This window comes from Elephas maximus, chromosome 1 (assembly GCF_024166365.1).
Source record: "Elephas maximus indicus isolate mEleMax1 chromosome 1, mEleMax1 primary haplotype, whole genome shotgun sequence".
NCBI lineage: Eukaryota > Metazoa > Chordata > Mammalia > Proboscidea > Elephantidae > Elephas > Elephas maximus.
The window spans coordinates 18829643-18853025 of record NC_064819.1 but is presented as its reverse complement, the minus strand read 5'-3'; the positions used below and the strand labels follow the sequence as shown (position 1 = coordinate 18853025).

Below are 23383 nucleotides of genomic sequence, written 5' to 3'. Positions count from 1 at the left end.
TAACGACAAATTGCAGCTTTTGCATGTCAGGTAATCTGAAATTATGTTGGTAATACCTTAATCTTTTACTGTGGCTGGCTACCAGCACACATTTATTAGAAATTACTCACCTGCCTCCTTTTTCTACTGTCAAGTAACGTGTTTAAAAAAATTTTTTTTGATCTTCCTGGAGACTGTACGTTTACATGTACCTGGTGACATCAGTTGACCTGGAGGATTTTGGGAATTGCTGAGATGTCTTGCACAATCATTTGTCTGCATAGCTAGTGGGTAATACTTTGTCGTGAATATATAATTTCAATCAGGCCTTTTTCTCCTTTTAGATACCCAGAGAGCGTTGCACCTTTTGGAAGAGTATCGTTCGAAACTAAGCCAAACTGAGGACAGGCAGCTCAGAAGTTCCATAGAGCGGGTTATCAACATATTTCAGAGCAACCTCTTTCAGGCTTTAATAGGTGAGAATAAAACTTTGTGACCGTTATGTGTCTATTAGGCGTAATCTTCCTTTGAATTCTGTTATTTTAAATCAAAGAGAATGAGGTACTTGGCTTTCTATGAGGCATTCATCACCTTGAATGTCTTCAGTGAGTTGTATGTTTTTGATACACCGGTATGTTTTCCGAAAATACCTAATAACCAGAATAATTTCAGCATGATTATACCAGTGGTCTTTGATAACAGTGTTTCATATCTTAGCATTAAGTATTAAAAGTATTAAAAGATGGAAGACATTGCAGAAATGTTTCAGAACTCAGAAGGTCGTTAACTGAATTATTGTTGACTTGGTTCTGTACTTGATATGCCTTTCTCAGGAGCACTGTAGGGTTCTGCTGTGTTCAAGAGCATTCATTGCCTTAACGTAGACCCTGTTTAAACATTGCGTTTGTGGAGTCAGAATTTTAGACTGGACATGATCTCAGAGACGACCTTGATAATAACTTTACAGACAAGAAAATTGAGGTAGAGTTTTATTCTTAAGTGTAGCTTAAGTTTGAAGTGATAACATTGTTTTTAAAAAAGAACCTGTGTTAGCTGTAGAATGCAGTGGTGAAGTAGAACAGTGATTATTAAGGGTCTCCCACCCCTTCATAAGCAGTTAGATAATTTTTAAAAACAAAATCTTATGTTTTGAACACAAGCTCTGATATATAAAGCAAAGTGCTTTGGGCTCCTTCAGATACCTTGAAAAGTTTTCAAACCCACTGAACTAGATTTATCCCTTTCAATTCTAACAATGAATTTTTTTTTATTAGTCATTAACTATATGGCATTTTTAAATAAGACATGCTTCATTGCATTACATTTATTTCCTCAGTAACTCCCAAGCAGAGATGGCCTGACATTTATCTACTGACAGTAGTTGTTGGTGTGAATCGAGTACTACCTTCGAGGCAGCCTGCCCTGTTGAATAGTTTATCGGTAAATTGACGCTGCCTACTAAATTTGCTTTAGAAATAAAAATGATTCTTAAGAAGGCCCGCTTGATACACTTGAATAATTTTTTAAAATTTAACTTTGTTATAGACTTAAAAAAATCTTATTGTTTTAGGTGAAAGTTTACACACCAAGTTAGGTTCCCCTTTAATAATTTTTATACAAAATAATTTTTATACAGTTAACTGTTAAAGGGAGCACATTACTCACAGGTGATATTGTTCATTTTATAAGCCAATCTGTTTATTTGACTAAAAGGTGATCTGCAGAAATAGCTTCAATTTCAAGTTCAGAGGGTATCTATTTTAGGGAGATAGCCTCAGGGGTTCTTCTAGTCGCTGTATCAGTCCAGTGAGTCTGGCCTTTTTTTAGGAATTTGAGTTTTGTTTTACGTTTTCCTTCATTCTATGCAGGACCTTCTCAGAACATTGGGTAGTGGTAGCCAGGCACCATCTAGTTCTTCTGGTCTCAGGTTAGAAGAGGTTGTGGTTCACGTGGGTTAGTAGTCCCATGGACTAGTTTCTTCTTGGAGCCTTTGATTTCCATCATTCGCTTTTGCTCCATTCGTGTAGAAACTAGTAATTCTATCTTAGATGGCCTGGACCAAACTAGGATGTTGAACATTATCTTTGTGAATCTATATTATGCCTGTTGACTAAGTTGTCCACCGAGACTGTGGTCCCAAACCATAAACCATATGACCCAGTAAACCCACCAGTAGTTTGAATATGTCTAGGAAGCCTACCTAACTGTGCCCCCCGTGTGGTTTGTTATGTATGTGGATATATGTGCAGTGCACACAAATGTGTGTATATATACGTCTTCAGATACACCTGTATGTGCGCGTGCACTAAGTGGCATACGCCTTCCTGTACACATATATCCATCCGTAGCTGTATAACCACACATATTTTTTGGTTGTTTTTACTGCTGTTGCAAAATTGTATATGTTGTAGCATTTATCGAAATTGTCTCTTTTTCTCATGTACTACTTAGTGTCTTTATCTTGGTCAAGCTGTGCTGACTTCATCCATACTTGGGATTGGCTTTCCTATAGACTTTTAAAGACATACACAAAAATAAACTGTATAATAAGTTACCATATACCTATAACCCATCTTTAACATTTATCTACATTTTGCCATTTTTGTTTAAACTGGTGGACATTTTTTACTTTTGAAGTTCCAAGCTGTGAGGTTTAAGGTCAAAATGGATGATCAGATTGGATTCCTCTGATAAAACAGCAAAAAAGGAAGGGAAAAAATATGTTTGCAGTTATTTGGTTTTCTAAATCACCTTTAAACCTGGGAATGTTTTGGTTTAGGAGAAAAGTAGTGTAACTTGTATGTCCTTATTTACATATACATGTATGTATGTTTGTATGTGTGTGTAAATCCTTCTGTGTGTGAAGGCTGTGACTTAAGAAAATTAAATGGCTAGTGAAGTAGCTAAACAGAAGCTATACTCACCTATTGCCGTCGAGTCAATTCCACCTTAAGAGAGACCCTGTAGGACAGAGTAGAACTACCCCATCAGGTGTTGGGGGGGTGGGGGGGAGCCTTGGTGGCACAGTGGTTCAGAGCTTGGCTGCTTAATTCTGTTGGGCAGTTCTGCTCTGTCCTTAGGGTCACTGAGTCGGAGTCAACTCAGTGACGATGGGTTTGGTTTGGTTTTTGAATCTTTTCAGAAGCAAACTGCCACATTTTTCTCCTGCAGAATGGCTGGTGGGTTGGAACCAGCAGCCTTTTGGTTAGCAGTCGAGCGTTTAACCACTGCGCCACCAGGGCTCCTAACAGAAGCTGTGCTTCCTAGATTTCTCCCTAAATTGGGGTGGATTTGCTATGTTTGGGAGGGGTTTTTGATGGATTCTGCCTTGTCGCCTCATTTTAGGTTTCGAATGTATTTTTTTTATCTATTCTTATGAATAATTTTAATACAGTTAATTTTCTAATTATTAAGTTTATATTTCTGAATCTTATTTGTCCTGTGGTTTTAGATTTTGCTGTAAGAAAATAGATTCTAGGAGTTATAAAAATGGGTAAAGTTAGAGATTTCTGTGTGTTTTTATACTGTAATTGAATTGTTGACACTACTGAATTAATATATTCTATTGTGCTTATTGAAATTGGGTTATTTTATTAACTTTTATTTTCTGTCTTTGAATTTCTAGGCCAATAAGATTTTCTTTTTGCTTTACACCTCTGCCGTTTTCTTTGAAACGTGTCACAATGTACTTTAAGCCTGTAAATTCCCCCAAGCTAAACCAGAGTCCACTGTATCCATAGTAAGTACTGAAAAATTAGGATTAACTGTCTTTTCGTTCAGTAGGTAGCTTCTGCCCTCTGAGCTGGTACCTGTGGACCATAGAGTTAAAGCAGATGTAGGTCTTGACCACCTGAGTTGTTTGAAAGTCATTTGATTTTTTACTTCCTGAGTTTGGAAATCATTTGTTGCCTAGGCTATAGTGAATTATCTAGTTATTTGCTTGGGATGCTAAGTTTCTTTGGACTTGCAGTCAGCACCGATTATTTATTTATTGATTCTTTGGATTGGTAGTTTTATATTGACTGTTTCCATGCAGCTAAAAAAAGTTCGTATGGAGTTCTAGAGGCTTTGGTGTTACAGTAATACTCATTTTCCGTCTCTGTAGTTGATAAATGAAAACTCTGGTGGCGTAGTGGTTAAGTGCTGTGGTTGCTAACCAAAAGACTGACAGTTCAAATCTACCAGGTGCTCCTTGGAAGCTCTGTGGGGCAGTTCTCCTCTGTCCTGTAGGGTTGCCCTGAGTCGGAATTGACTTGATGGCCTTGGGTTTGGTTTTGGTTTTGGTTTTTTGGTAGTTGATATGTAAGGTAGGTTTCTGATGTCCTGGGATCATTCTGAGGGGCACAGGCATGCACGTACTGCATTCTATCTATTCTAAGACACCAGTTTTTAAATATTTTAATATCTGAAATTGATGCATGCCATTGTTTAATTGGCAGTTTTGCATTCTTAGTGACAAATGAATAATGGTACACCTTATAATACCCTTGATTCAATAAAATATGGAAACCATTGTTCCAGTTCTGATCCTGGCAGTATGCTTGAAGAATGGTTTGAGATTTAAAAATTATTGAAAGCAGAAAAGTTTTAATTAACTTGAGTTTCAGCTGATAAGTTGTTTCTTGGGAGCCCTGGTGGCACTGTGGTTAAAGCGCTTAGCAGCTAACTGGAAGGTTGACAGTTCGAACCCACCAGCTGCTCCACTGGAGAAAGATGTGGCAGTCTGCTTCCTTAAAAGATTTGTAGCCTTGGAAACCCTGTGGGGGTGGTTCTACTCTGTCCTAAGTTGTTTCTTTAGAGTCGAATATTTAAATTTGTATCTAAAAAAAAAAAAATCAATGAACTACACATTCATTTAAAATTTATTTCCAAAACATATCTGATTTTTGGATATCTGGATATTTTTGTACAAATATTATTTTTCTATAAATGAGAGGTAAAATGTTGGCTGATTTTAGTCTTTAAGATGAGAGCAGTTTGAAAACTTAATATATTTGATGTTGTATTACCATTTTGTACACTTGTATTTGAAAATTTTCTGGGTTAAGTAGACAGGATATGGTTTGATTACTGTAAGAGCCCAGGTGTTCAGGTCCCATGGTGGTTTCTGATTCTGAGGTACCTCTGAGATCCAGGACCACCATGGTAGTCTCTAGAGATTTCATACCCGTTGAGACCCCTGACATTACTTCTTGTAGGATCAGAGAACTCAGCTGTTCTCTTTGTGCACAGGAGAAAAACTTGGACTCAAGATGGGGCAGGCTTTAGGGACCTGAGTAAGTTGGTGTATCTGACTTTCAGAAGCTGCTCCTTTTTTGTTTGTTTGTTTTTAATCAAGCGTGGCTCGCTACATACTATGTTCATGCTTTAGTTGGAAAGAAGCTACTCTTCTAGCCTGCCAGGGTAATGCTACTGTGTCTTGCAGTTAAAGCTTCTCTGTTTGAAAACAAACTTGGGATTAAAGGCAGATTAGTTTAATAGATTACTTTTTTCCCCCCAGTATTTCCTATTTCAGTACAAATAACAGATCTCATCTAGAGGAACAAATGGCTTTGGAGATAAAACGTAAAACAAATTGTTGTTTTTGTTCACTGTACTGAGTGAAGAAAGAGACTAGAATAATTGTATTTTTTGTCTTCAAAAAATACCAAACTTATTTTTATACTGTGTTTTAGTTGCAGATATTTCACAGTGTAGAAAGATAATGTAAGAATACTATCCATTTCAGAGTTTTAACTCTGAGTTCATTTCTTGCTACTATATTAACTTTAACAGTTACACCAGCCCTTACTGACATGGTAAAGGACGTTTACGTTTGTAGATACTGGGTTTCAAAAATATGGCTAATTTTTTGAGGAAAAGCGAGAATGGTAGCACAACTTAAAGAATGTAACCAGTGTCATTGAATTATACATATAGAAACTGTTGAAATGGGATATCTTTGACTGATATACTTTCATCAGAATAAAAAAAAAGTTGAAATGACTCATTTTTAAGTGTATGTGAAAAGCAACAATGGCTAGCATTTATTGAACACTTTCTATGTGCTGATACAAGTACTTTATTCTTTTCAGTGGTTTTAACCATTTTACATGTTAGAAAACTCAGGCTCTGAGAGATAATGTGTCTGGCCCAAGGACCCTCAGATACTAAATTGTAGAGCCAGCAAGTGAGTCCAGACCCTCTTCTTACCTTCAGCCCTGAGGATGTTCTTTATCATATTTAAACTACACTGAAAACAAGCATGTTTAAAACAAATGTTGATCTATATAGTCAACAGACTTTTTTTTTAAACAATTGTTACTTTGAAGCAGAATGTTTATAATGATGGAATATAAATTTACACATTTTTAAAACTGTATTTACCTAGTAAAGTGTTTGAGAATTTCCAGCCGTAGTGTTAAAATGTAGAAATTTCTTAGATTTTTTTTTTTTTTGCTTATTATTGGTCCCAGTGATGCTACATTTTAGTCTCTTGCTAACTTTGTGTGTGTGTAAATTTGCAGGCTGGGTTTGGGAAAGGAAAACTTTTATAACAGGATATGAATCAGACTGTTAACTGAAACTTGATGGAGTTGGAGGAAAATTTTATTAACTTTTTGGTGGGTGGTTTTGATTGAGTTATTTATTTGCTATAGTTTGGCTTATTACTGCTTTGAAGCAGTGTTTTGGTTACGTTGCATCTGGTTGAATTCTATTTAGAATCCTGGAATCTGAGAGCTGTGAAAGCATCTAAATATTTCTTCTAGTCTAAGCCATCTCACCTGTGTAGGGTCAAATTTTTCCTCCAGTACAGGATCCAGTCTAGAATCTGGTATTGCATTTAGTTTGTCCGATCCAATTAGTCTCTTTCAATCTGGAAACATTTCTGCAGCCTTTTTTTGATTTGTCTTTTATGATACTGATATTTTTGAAGAATACAGTTCCCTTCACTCTTTATTTTTCAACGTAATGTTTCTCCTTTTGGGTTTGTCTGATGTTTGCTCATGATTAGATTGAGGTTATGTTTTCCTGGCCAGGATACTGCCCATCCAGAGGCACATGATATCATCTGCCCTTCACTGATGATGTGGATTTTGATCCCCCAGTTAAGATGTTGTCTGTAGCTACTGCTTTTTCCCTTGCGACTGACGTGCAATATGTGGGGGAGATACCTTAAAACTATGGCTGCTGCTTAACAAAATTTTACGTAGACTTAGCATCCATTGATGATTCTTGCCTGTTGCTAGCTGCTATGAAGTTAGCCTCCGACTCATGGCCACCCCATGTGTTACAAAGTAGAACCACTGCCTGGGCTTTCTTGGCTGTAATCTTTACGGAAGCAGTTTGCCAGCCTTTATTTTGCAGAGCTGCTGGGTGGGTTCAAATTGCCAACTTTTAGGTTAGCAGCTGATGGTAACCTTTCTGCCACCCAGGCTCTTTGATTTAGAGTCCATTGATGATTATTGCTTGAACCAGTCTTTATTATAGTCATTGCAAAATGACAATTTTCTATTAGCACACCTTTACATTTTCCAGTTAACACTTGGCATTTTACTGTAATTGAGAGCCCTTCCTTCTCTCCCTGTATCCATCCATCCATCTCTCCACCCATGTATCTATCATTGTGGATTTTCAGATTCCTGTTTCTCAGAATGGAAACTCTGGTGGCACAGTGGTTAAGTGTTATTGCTGCTAACCAAAAGGTCGGCACTTCAAATCCACGAGGCACTCCTTGGAAACTCCATGGGGCAATTCTACTCTGTTCTGTAGGGTCTCTATGAGTGGGAAATGAATGATTCGATGGCAGCAGGTTTGTTTTTGTTTTTTTGGTTTATATCTTAGAATGGTTTATAATTTATTACACCCTTAATTATTTTGCTGCCCAGGTTTTCTCAGATTAATTAGTGCAAGCCCTTTCAAGCTTGCTCTTATGTGCTTAGGACAGGCCTCCATCATTTTTGAGCGCTTTCTTACTTTTTGCGTAATAAGATGTTCCAGGCTCGTCTTGCACCTATACTACCTCAGCCATGGAATCTGCTATTTCTATGAGAAGCCCTTGTACTTTTTGGTACATACTTTGTTTTAAGGAGTGTTCATGTGAATACCCCGTGACTGTTAGTCAAATGGTATCTGAAAGTGTCGAAATAACTTATTTTCAGACATTGGGTTGGCATCTTTCGTATTTCTAGTGTGTGAAACATGGATTGTTTGTAATATATACTTCTTGATTTTATAGGGTGTTCTTTTCTCTTTGGGGATCAAAAATGGCTTTTTAAATCTACACTGATTTAGAAGAAAGCAGAGTGTCTGTGGTTGAGTAGATTTAGATATCGCGGTGTATGTTAGTATATAGAAACATGGTCCTTGTTTTTAGCCAGTAGGTTGCTACGTTTTTTTTTCCCTCTGAAATGGCACGGTTGTATTTCAGTGCTCTTCAGCTTTCTAGTTGCCTTTCCACTAACCCTCCAAAATGGAATTTATTATAAAAATAATACATGGTCCATGTAAAATATTTAAAATCAGATAAATGTACTTAGTATTGTAAGCAAAAAAAAATTCTCACACCAGTAATAACCTCCCACTTCTTCCACAGGGTAAATGTTCTTCTAGAATGCTATTCTGTGTGTATACACACACTTTCATTTTGTAAAATAAACTCCCTACACAAGTAAAACATAGCAGAATTGTTCCTCCATGGGAATTGATATCAGCATGTGAGGTCAAAAATCACATTTGGTTGCAGTTATCCTTGAACATCCTTCAGGAATTTAACACTGCCTCTCATTAAGTACCACACAGTTGTTTTTTTTTTTTCCCTCTAGTGGTAGAGCGGACCATTGTTTCTTCAGTTGAGCACCAGATGAGGTAGTTGGCTTGGTTTAAGCAACCTCTTGTAGAAAAAACACATTACTCTAGAATCACGCTTAGCACAGTGAGATACAGAGATCACATTTTGAAAGGCACGTGGAAACTGAGACTGCCCGAGAAAACTGTCTTCTCCCTTTTCATCCTTTATTTGGAGCATTCACTTATTGGGTGGACTGACAGGAAGAATTGTCTTTTTTTTTGATCAGTGGGTGTTTTTCCGTATTAATAGATTTGTACCATTGTTTACATTGTATAGATTCACTGTAGCTTTATTAATGGCTTCCTAGGAGCATTTAGATTTACAGTTTTTCTGAATTATAGTCAACGTTGTATTTGTATATACATCTTTGTATGGTAAGTGATGCCTTTTTCAGTTGGGTATTACTTGGCAGTATCGGTTACCGTGACCCGAGCCAAGAAACAAAGATCTCTAAATAGCTAAAATAGGTATTATAAAATGCACACATTAAAGCCTGTGCACTTTACTCTTTTAAGTGTTCCCCTAGACTCTCAGTTTATTTTGTCTTAAGTCTGATATAGTTAAAATAAGGTAGATATTTGGTTCCCTAGTCCATAGGTGCTGAGGAACAAAACTTAGAGAAGCCTCTCTGATAGATGGGTATTGGAGCTGGAGTTAAGGCAGTTCATTTGACAGCAGGGTGGGAGTGAACTTTAGGAAAAATTCACTTAAACATTTTATTCCTTGACCATAAATACCATAAAATGTTACTGTATTTTAAGTATGTTAGTCTAGGTCTCTGCTGTCCTAATATGGTAGCCTCTAACTATATGTGTCTATTTAAATTAATTAAACGTCAAATTATGAATCAGTTCCTCAGCCATCCTAGCTACATTTTATGTGCTCAATAGCCATATGTGGCTGGTGGCTACAATATTGGTAATGCCAATACAGAGTAGCTCTGTCATTGCAGAAGGTTTCTTTGGACAGTGCTCCTCTAGATTTTCTTTATAGATGTCATTGAACGGCAATACAGCAGTGTTTCTATTAGTTAATTGTAGAGTAGATGATTACATAGAAATAAAGGGTGTGAAACTTGGCTTAAATAATAAAAGTTTTTTGTAGCAATGTGGGCTACTTGTCTTGAGATATTGATAACTAAGCAATTACTTGTCATCCATTGCATGCTCTTGGGGGCGTTTACTAGGATAGGAGCACTGTTTAACAAATATGTATATGTTTTGTTATTTTTTTATAGCTATACTTATATGTATAGATATATGTATGTCTTACAAAGAGTATGTTTTACTTATATAAAAATGTATATGCTACCATATATGTATATTTCTTATAAAAAATATAAATAGTCCCTAATGTTTTCTGAAAAGTAACATGTCTGAAAATTAATTAATTCTGAAACTTAAAATGCCCTTGATTGTCTTTACAATGTCTTCTATAGCTTTTCCCCTGCTACCAATCAGGACTCAGACACTGCAGTTGGTTGCCATGAGTTTTTTTTTTTTTTGGCGTTTGTTTACCTTTAATTATTTTTCTCATCTTGGTGAAAGTATACACAGCTAAAAAGACACCATTTCAACAATTTGCCATGTGTTTTTAGTTTTTTTAATATAGAACAGTCCTTACCTTCTAACAATTTTGTTTTCTTTTTGTGACATTTTTTAAGGAGACCAGATAAGTTGTCTTGTAAAATGTCCTACCTTCTGAATTTGTGGGGGTTTTTTGGCGGGGGGAGGGGGAAGCTTTTTCTCGGTCTTACTTTACTTTTTTTTCTATACCCTGTATTTCCTGTGAACTAGAGGTTTGGTTCTAAAATTTTGCTTATGTTCAAGTTAAACAATTTTTGTTAAGAACAGCTTGTAAGTGATCATTTGAATTTGAGTTTTTGGTTTCTTTCGTGAGGTTGTGCTAATAGTTTATGTAGTGACTCATGGTTTAGAAAATACCTTCACATACACTTTTCTCTAGTAATTTAAGTACCGTGTGAGGTCGGTTGGTATTATCCTCACTGTGTAGACATTAGTTTTTATTTGCCCTTCTCTTGAAAAGTTCTAAAATTCCACTGGTTATTAAAACTAAAAAAGGAGCTACATTGTCTCTACTATATCATGAGGTTTGTCTTTTAAAGGAGATAATGTTCTCGCTATAGTGAGAAACAAGAAGTAAAAGTTATCTCTCTAAATGTTGTTTATAGTTATTGCTCATGATTCTCTATGCAGTAATACTCACCTCCACTATTAAATAATAATTTGCCCCTTTAAAAAAATAAGTTGAAAATTATATATCAGTTAGGTGAATAAGGAACTAATGGTGGTGAACCTAAACATTACATAACCACCACTGAGAGCTTTCTGAGTACCATGAACAGTCAGTATTCATATACTAAACCAAAAACCAAACCTGTTGCCGTCGAGTTGATTCCGACTCATAGCGACCCTATAGGACAGAGTAGAGCTGCCCCATAGGGTTCCCAGGAAGTGGCTGGTGTCTTCAAACTGCTGACCTTTTGATTAGCAGCCGAGCTCTTAACAAGACTGTGCACCAGTAGGACACTCTGTTCATATACTAAAAAAACCAAAACCAAACCCAGTGCCGTCAAGTCGGTTCCGACTCGTAGCGACCCTATAGTGACCCTATAGGACAGAGTAGAACTGTCCCACAGAGTTTCCAAGGAGTGCCTGGCGGATTCGAACTGCCAACCCTTTGGTTAGCAGCCGTAGCACTTAACTACTACGCCACCAGGGTTTCCGTTTATATACTAAGCCCATATAATTCAGCTGATAGAGTGGTACCCAAAAAACCAAAACCAGACCCAGTGCCATCAAGTCGATTCCGACTCATAGCAGCTCTATAGGACAGAGTAGAAGTGCCCATAGAGTTTCCAAAGAGCATCTGGCGGATTTGAACTGCTGACCATCTTTTAGCAGCCGTAGCACTTAACCAGTATACCACCAGGGTTTCCGTAAAATGGCACAGGATAATTTAAATGATCATTTTACTTTGCTAAGTAAATCTGTGCTTTCTTTTAGGGTTTTTCATGTATTTAACTTGACTGTTTCTAAAAAAATGAAATATTTAATTGTTTCTAAGTATTTGAACTAGGGGATTTGTAAAAGCTCTTCTAGTTCTTTGATTTTATTTCAGTTTTCATTTCCTTATATTTTACTTTGGATACAAGGGCAGTTAACACACTAGAGAGGTTTACATTTCCAGCCTGTATATTAGTGGCAAAGATATAAAATATCAATAATGACTCATGTCTGCAGAATTTGCAGTAATGATATTAGCTACCATCTATCAGGAGCCTATTATGAGCTCTTGTTCTGACCACTTTGTATATATTACACCCAACCCTTGTGGCAATTCTCCGTGATAAGAGGCAACTTACCAGAGGTTCAATAACTGGCCTAAACACGTAGCTTATTTGTGAGGAGTTGGGATTTTAACCCAGCGCTGACTTGGAAGCCAGTGACTTTGACAGTATGCCGTGCAGGTTCTAATACAATTGTGACATACATAATGAAACGAGAGCATATCCCCTATTTAAGTACATTATCATATTGGGCTTATTTTACTAATCCAGAGTAAACATTTTGCTTTTCAGATATGTTGTTTTAGCATTGCACAGTTTAATTAGAAATACAAGTATTTTTTAATTTTTGTTTTCCCTCCTCACTTCTAGATATTCAAGAATTTTATGAAGTGACCTTACTGGATAATCCAAAATGTACAGATCGTTCAAAGCAGTCTGAACCAATACAGCCTGTGAGTGCTTGGGAAATTTCCAGCCTTCCGAGCACCACTGTGACTTCAGACACACTGCCAAGCAGCCTGAGCCCTAGTGTGGAGGTAAGGTAGAAGTTTTTTCTGAAGCTGTTTTTCAGTGATCAGTTTATTTGGTCTACTAAGTTTTTTCATTTTATTAAAATGAATGTTTGTGGAAATCATTCATAATGGAATAGAGGAAGTAGTTAAAAATACATTTGAAAATGAAAACTCAGAATCTCTAATGTGGCTGTCCTACAATGTTGTGACAGTCTGAAATACTCGCTTTAGACTATTAAAAAATACTTTAATTCGTAGGTGTCATTGAGGTCTGTGTGATGATTAAGACGGAAACTACACTTTGAAGAGAGGGTGGTTTTGCTCTGATACTCCATCTGAGAAATAAGAGTATAGTTTCTGGTCCTGAGTAGTTTAGTTGTCCATTTATCCCAAGGCTTATCTGTTTATTAGCCTGAAGCATTTTGTTATTAAACTCATTAGAGACTGATCCATAAACCTTAAGGTCATCATTGTTTTCTGCATTTTCTTTTAGTTAAAACTGTTTATTTCTTTGAGTTTTCATAAGTATTTTAATAATGTTCTTGTCTGTTGTGCTGTGCTGATGCCCGTAGATTCAGATTTGATAGAGTGGAGAGATGAAGCATTTTATAATAAGGATTCTGCCTGAGTACCATTAGTCATTTGAAGATAGTTACCTGTCTGAATTTGATTCTAGTCCTGTCTAGTTAGTACTTTCGTTAACTAGATAGTGCCTGGAAAATTTAATCTGCTTCTGTTTGGTGAGTAATAAATCAGGGAAAAGCGGTAGTGGGTAGCAGTCAGCACCTTGGTAATGAGGTAGTTTCTCAGTTTTATAAGTAACATAGAATTAAGAATTTTAGAGCAGGAGGGATCAGAGATTATCAGAGCCTTCTGTTTGATTCTAAAGATACATCAATCATATTGGAGCAAACTTGTATCTTCAAAACAATCCTTATGATAGAGCTGACTGGTATGTCTTTTGGTCACTGCGTGCGTTTCTGTTGTGGGCAAATGCTGGGTATGCATATCTTTAATCTAGATAATACTAGTAGTTTTGCGAAGTGATTACGTCTGTTTTCATAACTACTAACAGTATGTGCGAATTTCAATTACTTCACGTTTTTGCCAGCACTTGCCATTGTCAGTTTATGGCGCGGCGGTTAAAGTCCTTGGCTGCTAACCACAGGGGCCGTGGTTCGAACCTACCAGGTGCTCCATGGGAGAAAGATGTGGCAGCCTGCTTCTGTGAAGATTTACAGCCTGGAAACCATATGGGGCAGTTCTGCTCTGTCCTGTAGGGCCACTTAGAGTCAGAGTCGAGTCGATGGCAGTGGGTTTTGTGTGGTTAGTAGGTGTACAGTGTACGTCATAGTGTTCTATTTGCATTTTCCCTGTATTGACAGTTAAGTGCCTTTTCATGTACTTAGTGTTCATTTTGCTATCTTTTGTGAAGTGTCCCAGTTTCTTGTCCATTTTTCTGTCCAGTGTCTGTCTTTTTCTTACGGATTTGTTGGAGTTCTGTGCCTGGATATGAATCCTTTATTGTATGTGTGTATTGCAGATATTTTCTCCTGCTCCATGGCATGTGTTTTGCTTTCCTAGTGATACCTTTTAATGATCACACTCTCTTAAATTTAATATAATCCAATTTATGGTTAATGCTTCTTTTGTCTATTGAAGTGTTTTCCAACTCCAAGATCATAAAGATTTTTTACTGTATTATTTGTCAGAAGCTTTTTAATTTTGTTTTTCACATTCACGTATGTAGTACTTACTGCTATCTTCAAAATTTCTCATGAATCAGCATCTCAGTCTGTCTTCATTCTTGCCACTCTAGTCTAAGCTGCCCTCATTTTTGGTCCAGATTATTGTAATAGCCCCTTTAATTGGCCTGTGTGCATGGACTCTTTATTTTTTGAATTGTGTTTTAAGTGAAAGTTTACAATTCCAGTCAGTTATTCATGCAAAATCTTAGACATGCATTGTTATATGACCCTAGTTGCTCTCCCTACAATGTGACAGCACATTCCTTCTCTCCACCCTGTATTTCCCATGTCCATTCAACAAGCTCCTGTCCCCCTCTGCCTTCTCATCTCGCCTCTAGACAGGAGCTGCCCACATAGTCTCATGTGTCTACTTGAGCCAAGAAGCTCACTCCTCACCAGTATCATTTTCTGTCTTATAGTCCAGTCTAATCTTTGTCTGAAGAGTTGGCTTCAGGAATGGTTTTAGTTTTGGGCTAACAGAGTCTGGGGACCATGTCTTCTGGGATCTTTCCAGTCTCAGTCAGGCCATTAAGTCTGACTTTTTACTAGAATTTGGGGTCTGAACCCCACTTTTCTCCTGCTCTATCAGGGATTCTCTGTTGTGTTCCCTGTCAGGGCAGTCATTGGTGGTAGCCGGCCCCCATCTAGTTCTTCCGGTCTCAGACTGATGGAGTCTCTGGTTAATGTGGCCCTTTCTGTCTCTTGGGCTCATATTTTCCTTGTGTCTTTGACATCCTTTATTCTCCTCTGCTCCCAGTGAGTTGAGACCAATTGGTACATCTTAGATGGCTGCTTACTAGCTTTTAAGACTCCAGACACCACTCACCAAAGTGGGATGCAGAATGTTTTCTTAATACACTTTGTTAGGCCGGTTAACCTAGATGTCCCCTGAAACCATGGTCCCCAGACCCTTGCCCCTGCTACTCTGTCCCTCGAAGTGTTTGGTTGTATTCAGGAAACTTACTAGCTTTTGGTTTAGTCCAGTTGTGCTGACTTCCCCTATATAGTGTGTTGTCCTTCCCTTCACCTGAGATAATTCTTGTCTACTGTCTAATGAGTCCGCGTGCACTCTTGCCACTTCCAAATTTATTACCACTTTGCCTACGTGGTTATCTTTATGAAATGCAAATCATGTCATTCCCTTCAGTGGCTTTCCATTCCTTTCAGAATAAGGTGGGAAATCCTTCATGAGACTCAGAACTCCTTCATTATTTGACCATTGACTTTCTCTACTCTTGCCTTTTAGAACTCTTCCTTTGATCCCTGCTTCGTTTTGCCTCAGGGAGCCCACATAATATTCTGTCTGCATAGAAGACTCTCTTCTTTTGCCAACTCCTGCTGATTTTTAGCATTTCAGTTTAAATGTCACTTCATTCATTCATTGAACAAATATTTATTGAGCACCTGTCATGTACCATTCATCGAGCAAGGTGCTTGGGGCAGATTAGTGAACAAAGCAAAGATCCCTGCCTTCATGGAGCTTACATCCTGGCGGGGGGAGGGGTGGGGATCAGGCAATAAGTAGTAAGTTAATAATAAATCATTTACTGTGTTAAAAACGATAAATGATATGGGAAGGGGGAGTAAGCAGATTAGGGGGGATCGGGAATGCCAGATGGAGGAGGTATTCTGCAGTTTTAAATAAGGTGGTCACATTAGGAAGGTGCTGTTCATGCAGAGTTGGAAGGTGATGCAGCTGTAGTTGGAGGAAATAGGCAATGCAAAGGCTCTAAGACAGTAGTGAGCCAGGAATATATGAAAAATAGCAAGATGGCCAGTATGGCTAGAGCAAAGTGAATAAAGGAAAGAGTAGCAGGGAATGGGGTCAAAGGATAAGGCCTGGGCAGATCATGTGAAACCATTGCAGGGTTTTGGAGCAGAGTGACATTACTGATACTTGACTTAAGCTTTGGAAGTATCACTCAGGCTGTTGTGTCGAAGCTACACAGTAGGGGAAACACGGCAGAAGCAGGAGATCAGATAGGAGTCTGTTTCAGTGACCCAGGTAAGGACGAATGTTGGCTTGAACCGAAGTGACGTGAATGGAGGTGCTGAGTGGCAGAATTATGAATATTTGGAATGTAGAGCACTAGGGTTTGTGGACAGATTAGGAAGCAGGTTGTGAGAATAAGAGTGAAATCACTACAAGAGTGTCAAGGATACTACAAGGTCACTTGGTAGAAGTCTTTCTCAGATTAATCCAGAATCTGTAGCACTTTGTACCTCTGCTTGACAATATTCATCACTTGTAATTAAATATCCAAATGTAAAGTAAAACCTGAGAAAGCTGGAACCTGTGTAAGGCAGAAACCTGTCAGGGAAGGAAAATGCAAATATTTTCCACTAAAAGAGACCTTGCTAGGGCCAGAAAAACAATGCCGGCGAGTTCCACCTCTCATAGGTTTCACTGTCTGTTGTTTCGTGTGTAAACTATATGTAGTCCCTGGGTAGTACAGACACTTGGTGTACTTGGCTACTAATTGAAAGGTTGGAGGTTCGTGTCCATCCAGTGGCACCTCAGGAAAAAGACCTGGCGATCTCCTCCTGAGTGATCACTCATTGAAGACCCTGTGGAGCACAGTTCTGCTCTGATGTACGTGAAGTTGCCATGAGTCAGGATGGACTCAGTGGCAGCTTTTTATTTTATTTTATTTTATCTAGGCTGTAAATTCCCTGAGATTAGAGACTGTTCTGTTCACTGAAATATATGCAGAACTTGCAGATAGTAGTTATTCAGTAAATATTTTTTGAATGAAGTAAAAATTGTGGTTCTTTCCATACTGTAATTAAGAAATAAGCTAAAGATGATTACCTTTTTTAGCTTTTTATTTAAAAAAAAAATCAAATATCTTCTTCAGAATGGATATAGTAATAACCTTATTTTAAAACTGTGTAGTTTTAAAAGGCACATTTACATACATGTTACGTTTGGAACTTTTTAGGAGCACGGATTCTTGTTATAGCCCCCTAAGGTATGTGAAGTGAGCCAAATTTTGTTCCTTAGCATTTGGAGCTGATAATCACTTTAGAATTTAACAAACTGTAATTCAGGGATGTTGTGACTACCCCAAGTTTATGTTATTACCTCAAACAAGAACTGAAATTAGCACTCAAAATTTCAGTCTTCAAGGCAGATATTCCTGCCTTGCTTTATTTAATAAATTTCTTGGTAATTGAACTTGTTACATCGATGGCTTAGTTATCTAATGCTCCTCTAACAGAAATACCACAAAGTGGGCGGCTTTAACAAACAGAAGTTTATTTTCTCAGTTTGTTGTTTAGGTGCCATTGAGTCGATTCTGACTCATAGTGACCCTGTGTGCAACAGAAGGGAATAATGCTCGGTCCTGTGCCATCTTCACTGTTGATGCAGCCACTGTGTCAGTCCATCTCGTTAAGAGTCGTCTTCTTTTTTGCTGACCCTCTACTTTACCAAGCATGATGTCCTCCTCCAGGGACAGGTCCCTCCTGATAATATGTCCAAAGTATATTAGACAAAGTCTCCCCGTCTTCGCTTCTGAGGAGCATTCCGGCAGTACTTCTTCTAAGACAGATTTGTTTGTTCTCCTGGCAGGCAATGGTATATTCAATATTCTTCTTTTTTGGTCTTCCTTATTCACTGTCCAGCTTTCACATGCATATGGGCAATTGAAAATACCATGGCTTGGGTCAGGCACACCTTAGTCCTCAAGGTGACATCTTTGCTTTTTAATACTTGAAAGAGGTCTTTTGTAGCAGTTTGCCCAATGCAGTACATTGTTTGACTTCTTGACTGCTGCTTCTATGGTCTTTAATTGTGGATTCAAGTTAATGAAATCCTTGACAACTTCAGTCTTTTCTCTGTTTATCATGATATTGTTTATTGGTCCATTTGTGAGGATTTTTGTTTTCTTCATGTTGAGGTTCAGTCCATACTGAAGGCTGTGGTCTTTGATCGTCATCAGTAAGTGCTTCAGTCTTCTTAGCTTTCAACAAGCAAGGTTGTGTCATCTGCGTATGGGAGATTAATGAGTCGTCCACCAATCCTGATGCTGCATTCTTCTTCATATACTCCCAACTTCTCTGATTATTTGTGTATATTGTGTTTATATGTATATATATGCATATAAACTTTTATTTTATTTTTGCTCACCCATTTGAGAGTAAGTTGCAGACATCTTTTACCCTTACATACTTCAGCATGTATCTCCTAAGAACAAGGGTGTTTTTAAAACAAGAAACCATATATTTATTTTACGTGAACATTTCAAAAAACATTTAGAGTGCAATTATTAGACTGAAGAAATTTAAAATTGATACAGTGCTCTTATCAGTTCATATTCAAATTAAGGTATATTTCTTATCATATGGTACCATGTGTCCTGTAATTCTGAACTGGACACCTACTTCACAGTTTTCCCATGGACTATGGAAGACAGCTGAGAAAATTTTACAGCACAGCTTCGTGAATGTCACAATGTTGAAGTACTGCCCTCAAGATAATTGCCAATCCTGTATGTTAGGGATTGGCTCCTTCTCCTGTTTTCTTTATCACTTTGTGCCTCAGAGTTCTTACCCTTCCAGATGTTTTGTTTCTCTAGCAGAATATCTCTCTCTCAGAGATAGTATCTCACAGAGATGCTACTCAGGACCCACTTTCCCCACCACAGAATTTACAGTGTTATCTCATTTAACTCAAATTTTTAAATGATGTGCTATAAAAAAAGTGCAAAATTTGAAATAATGCATAACCTTACAGAGCCTGTGAAGTTTAAAATTTCATCAAGATCAAAACTAGGAGGTACACTAAGTGACTTGTAAATGTGCTTATGCGTTGCCACTCGACGTGCCTCTGTATCAGTGTCTTGTGCACCATACGGTCGTTGACAGGAGGTGTCTGCAAGTGGTTTTGCTGATCGTGCTGTTATTTTACATCCACTGTCACATAATTTAACAAGCGGTGCGTTTAGATCTCACGACAGTCTTACAGAGCGTTTAAATGATAGTGCTGGTGCTGGAACTTGATGAACATACCCCCAAATCAATAACTTTAAATGGAAATGAAACACGATGAAATGCTGTGAATGACATGAAACAACTGCCATATTGTGCCAAGCTGTTAATCTAGAAGAAAACTCTGCAAAATATTACTCAGTTGCTAAGAAAACAAAATCTGTGTGAAAGCCCAAGTATGTCACAGTGGCTGTAGATCTGTGCTCCCAGAAGATACTTCCCAATTGGTTGAATTGTCAGTTTAGAGTTATGTGATGTTTTCAGTAACTCATCATTTAAATAGTTTTTATTGCCTTTTATCTTTTTGGACTTATTATTATCTTCAGTATTAGAGCAGTGATATCTCATGTGCTCTTAACCAAAAAAAAGAAAGAAAAAAAATTTTTTTTTTGGACTACCAAAGTGATATGTACTCGTTGCCAAAATTGTAACTTTATAGAAATATGTTTTCAGTTAGGTCAAAGTCACCTTCTCAAATGATTATTATTAGCGATTTCTGTTGTGCTCCTGCGCCTTTTCTCTGTGTTCTCCCCTTTCCTCATGCTTTCTGTCTCTTGGGCCTCAGGTTTTTTCTTTCATTTATCCTATAAACATGTGTAAAGATTTCATTAAATGAAAACAAAAACGTGCTTTGCAGTAGGACCCTATAGTTTTCTTCTTTTCCTAGCTAAGCTTCTTGAAAGTGTAGTTTATCTTTTTGTTTCTTCCCTTCCTGTGCATTCCTTTCTTTCCATCTCATTTCTACCATTCTGCAACTTGGCTTCTATTCCACCTTTTCCAAAGTAATTGCTCTTTTCAGTTATTTACCTTAAAAAAAAAAACCTGATTACAAAAATAATCCATATACATCTTAAAACACATGTATACAGAAATGCGCATTGTTGAAAGTAAGTCTTTTTAATGCTCTCCCTGAGATAACCTCTTTTAACTGTTTGATACATATTCAGCCAATCCTGTATTTATTAATATATAATTTACTGTATTTATACGTGTATATATAGACAGAAAGAGATACATAGCATTCTGTAACTTGCTTTTCACGTCCACACATTTAGATCTGTTACACTGCTGAGCTCTAGTCGTATGATGGAGGACAAGCTGCTTAATTTCTCTTCCTTTAGTTGCATCGTCTATAGGATGTGGATGATGAGAGAATTCACCTCATGTGGTGGTTGTAAGTATTAAATGAAATAATTTATTTAAGACTTAGATGAGAGCCTGACACATCTACTAAGTACTCAGTGTTAGATCTCTTTATAAAAAATTATTTATGTTAAAATGTTGTGTACTCATTATTAGTAACTTAGCAGTTAAGCAAAGGATAAAGAACATAAATTTCTCTTAAGTGTCATTTTATATCTTTACTTTCCCTGATTTTTGGTGCCATTTGCTACAACCTACTATCTCCTTTAGGAATTTTTTACTTGACAGTTGTTTGCCCCATTGTTTTTTTCTCCTTTTTGTGTGTCGTTAAAAAAAAAAAAAAAGAATTTTAATCATACGAAAACTGGAGAATATTATGAATATCTATGTACTTACTATGTAGCTTAAGAAATAAAATGCTACAGAGTAGTAGAAGTCACCTTTGTTTTCCACCCTGATCACATTTTCCTGTCTCATCCCCCAGAATTAATCACTGACGTGAGTTTGGTGCTTATTATTCTCCTAGACTGTGCCTTGCCGTAGTTTTCTTATGGTTCTTGTGCTTGAGTTTGTTGAGCTTTTGTGCGTTTATAGTTTTCACCACGTTTGGAAATGGTTTTATTCATTATTTCTTCTGATATTTTTTCTGTTTTCTTTTATTCAAGAGCTCCAGTTATGTGTATATTGAGTTGATTGAATTTGTCCAAGGCTCACTGATGTTCTCTTTCCTTTTTTTTTGTCTTGTTTCTCAATGTGTTTCATATTGCATAGTTTTTACTGCTCTGTCTTCAAGTTCATTGATCTTCATCAGTGTCTGATCTATTGCTAATCCCATGTATTTTCCTCTCAGACATTTTAATCTCTGTTAGCTTAATGTGGTTCCTTTTTTATTTTCCATATCTCATTAACATGCTCATGCTTTCCTCTAACTTCATGAATAGAATTATTATAACTTTTTAAATGTCTTTGTCTGCTAACTCTATCATCTGTATCTTTCCTGGTCCTGTTTTGTTGGTTAATTTTTCTTCTATGTGGGTTGTATTTTCCTGCTTCTTTACATGTTTGGTAATTTTTTATTGGATGCCAGACATTGTGAATTTTACCTTTTAGGGGCCTAGATATTTTTGTATTCCTTTAAATGTTCCATTTTGGGGGCTGATTTTATTGTTTTTTGAGTGAAAGTTTACAGCACGTATTAATTTCTCATTCAAAAATTTACACACAAATCGTTTTGTGGCATTAGTTGCAATCTCCCCAATGTGTCAGCACCCCCCCCCACCTTGAAATATTCTTGAGCTGTGTTTTGGGATGCAGTTGAATGACTTGGAAAGCGATTAACCCTTTTGAAGGTTGCTTTTTTAACATTTTTAATGGGACGAGAACAGCTTTTAGTATAGGGATAGTGTTGTCTCAGTACTGTGGCAATACTTTTCTGAGTACTCTGCTCGATGCGCCTTATGTAATGAGTTTTCCCTCTATAGCTGATGGGATCACAAACTGTTTTTGACTCCATATGAGTGCTGGGGATTGTTCCATCTACTTCTTCATAGTACTTCTTCCCCCAGCCTCAAGTTTTTTACATGTGTGTGCTGATCAGTCCTAATCTGAAGACTGAAGGGGAGCTCTCTGCAGATCGCTGGAGCTCTCTCTGCAGCTCTCCTTTCTGGCAGCTCTCTCCTCTTTGGTACTCTTATCTGTGAATTTTAACCCCCTTGGCTTCCCCGAATTCTCAGCTCTTATCTCTTCAACTCAGACCGCTGGGCTCTGTTTAGGTTCCCCTTCCCTCTGCTACAGCTGGGAAACTTTCTCCAGCCATTTATCTTCGGCACCTATGGGGGCTCACCTCATTTGTTTCTCTTCTCGGAGGGGTCACTGTGTTGCACTGTTTAGTGTCTGAAAACTGTCGTTTCATATTTGTCTGATTTTTTAGCCATTTAAGGGAGGAGAGTCAATCTGATCCCTATTAAACTCTGTTCGTGGTTGGAAGTAATTGCCTGTACAGACATGCACTGCATAACATCCATTTGGACAACATCCCAACTGCTTGTATGTCCATGGTCCCATAAGTTTATAATAGAGTTTAGAAATCCCGCTTGGAGAATGGGACATAGCAGACGTAACTGGGTGTAACGAATGCAGCAGCTTCCCACACACAACACATGTATCTTGTGTCTCTTGTATACAAAGCAATTGCACTGCCAGGCGTATAATGGTACAATACATATATAATTTATAACACATGGTCTTGATAGTCATAATAAATGCCTGTGTTACTGGCTTATATATGCATTGTACTATACTTTCTGTCTTTATATTAATGTGAACATTCCCTACTTTCAAATAAAAAATTTGCTGTATAACAAACAGTATATGCTTCAACTCACAGGCAGCAGCATCCAGCCTTGTGTATTGTGCATCTCTTGAGTGTTGCAGCGTTATTTCTCTTGTTTTTTTCTTATGGAAATTTTACCGTGAAGTACATCATGGCTCCCAAACGCAGCAAAACCAGTGCTAGTGATAGCAGCAGCAGGAGGCAAACGAGACGTATCAATTTAGAAGTGAAACAAAAGGTATCCTGTATAGCTTTGCTAAGTGTATATTACAGTACGGTGTTCGGACCACATCCAAATCGCATAACATCCTATTTCAAAGAATATATCATTGATGTTAAGCGACACATGACTTATATAGAAAGCCCATTGGTAGTCAGAAGTTCCGTTAATTATCCTGTGTGCCTGAATATAAGGTGAAGTGTTCTCCATTCTAAAAAGAGGTTGCCTTATGTTTGAGTCCTATAAAGTGGCTCATATTACAGAGTGATTTCTAAATTATTTTTGAAATCAAGTGACTATTTGAAGGGAACACATTG

At 37.5% G+C, this 23383-nt stretch overlaps 1 protein-coding gene across 7 annotated transcripts in view; it reads left to right on the top strand.

Annotated features, from left to right (window-relative positions):
* Nucleotides 1-23383, top strand: part of DLG1 (discs large MAGUK scaffold protein 1) — a 271624-nt gene that overhangs the window by 1784 nt on the left and 246457 nt on the right. For all 7 annotated transcript variants that reach the window (XM_049879832.1, XM_049879784.1, XM_049879823.1 and 4 more), the window contains exons 3-4: nt 324-455; nt 12489-12655. In XM_049879832.1, the coding sequence (XP_049735789.1) occupies nt 324-455; nt 12489-12655 (299 nt within the window). The remainder of the gene's footprint in view (nt 1-323; nt 456-12488; nt 12656-23383) is intronic.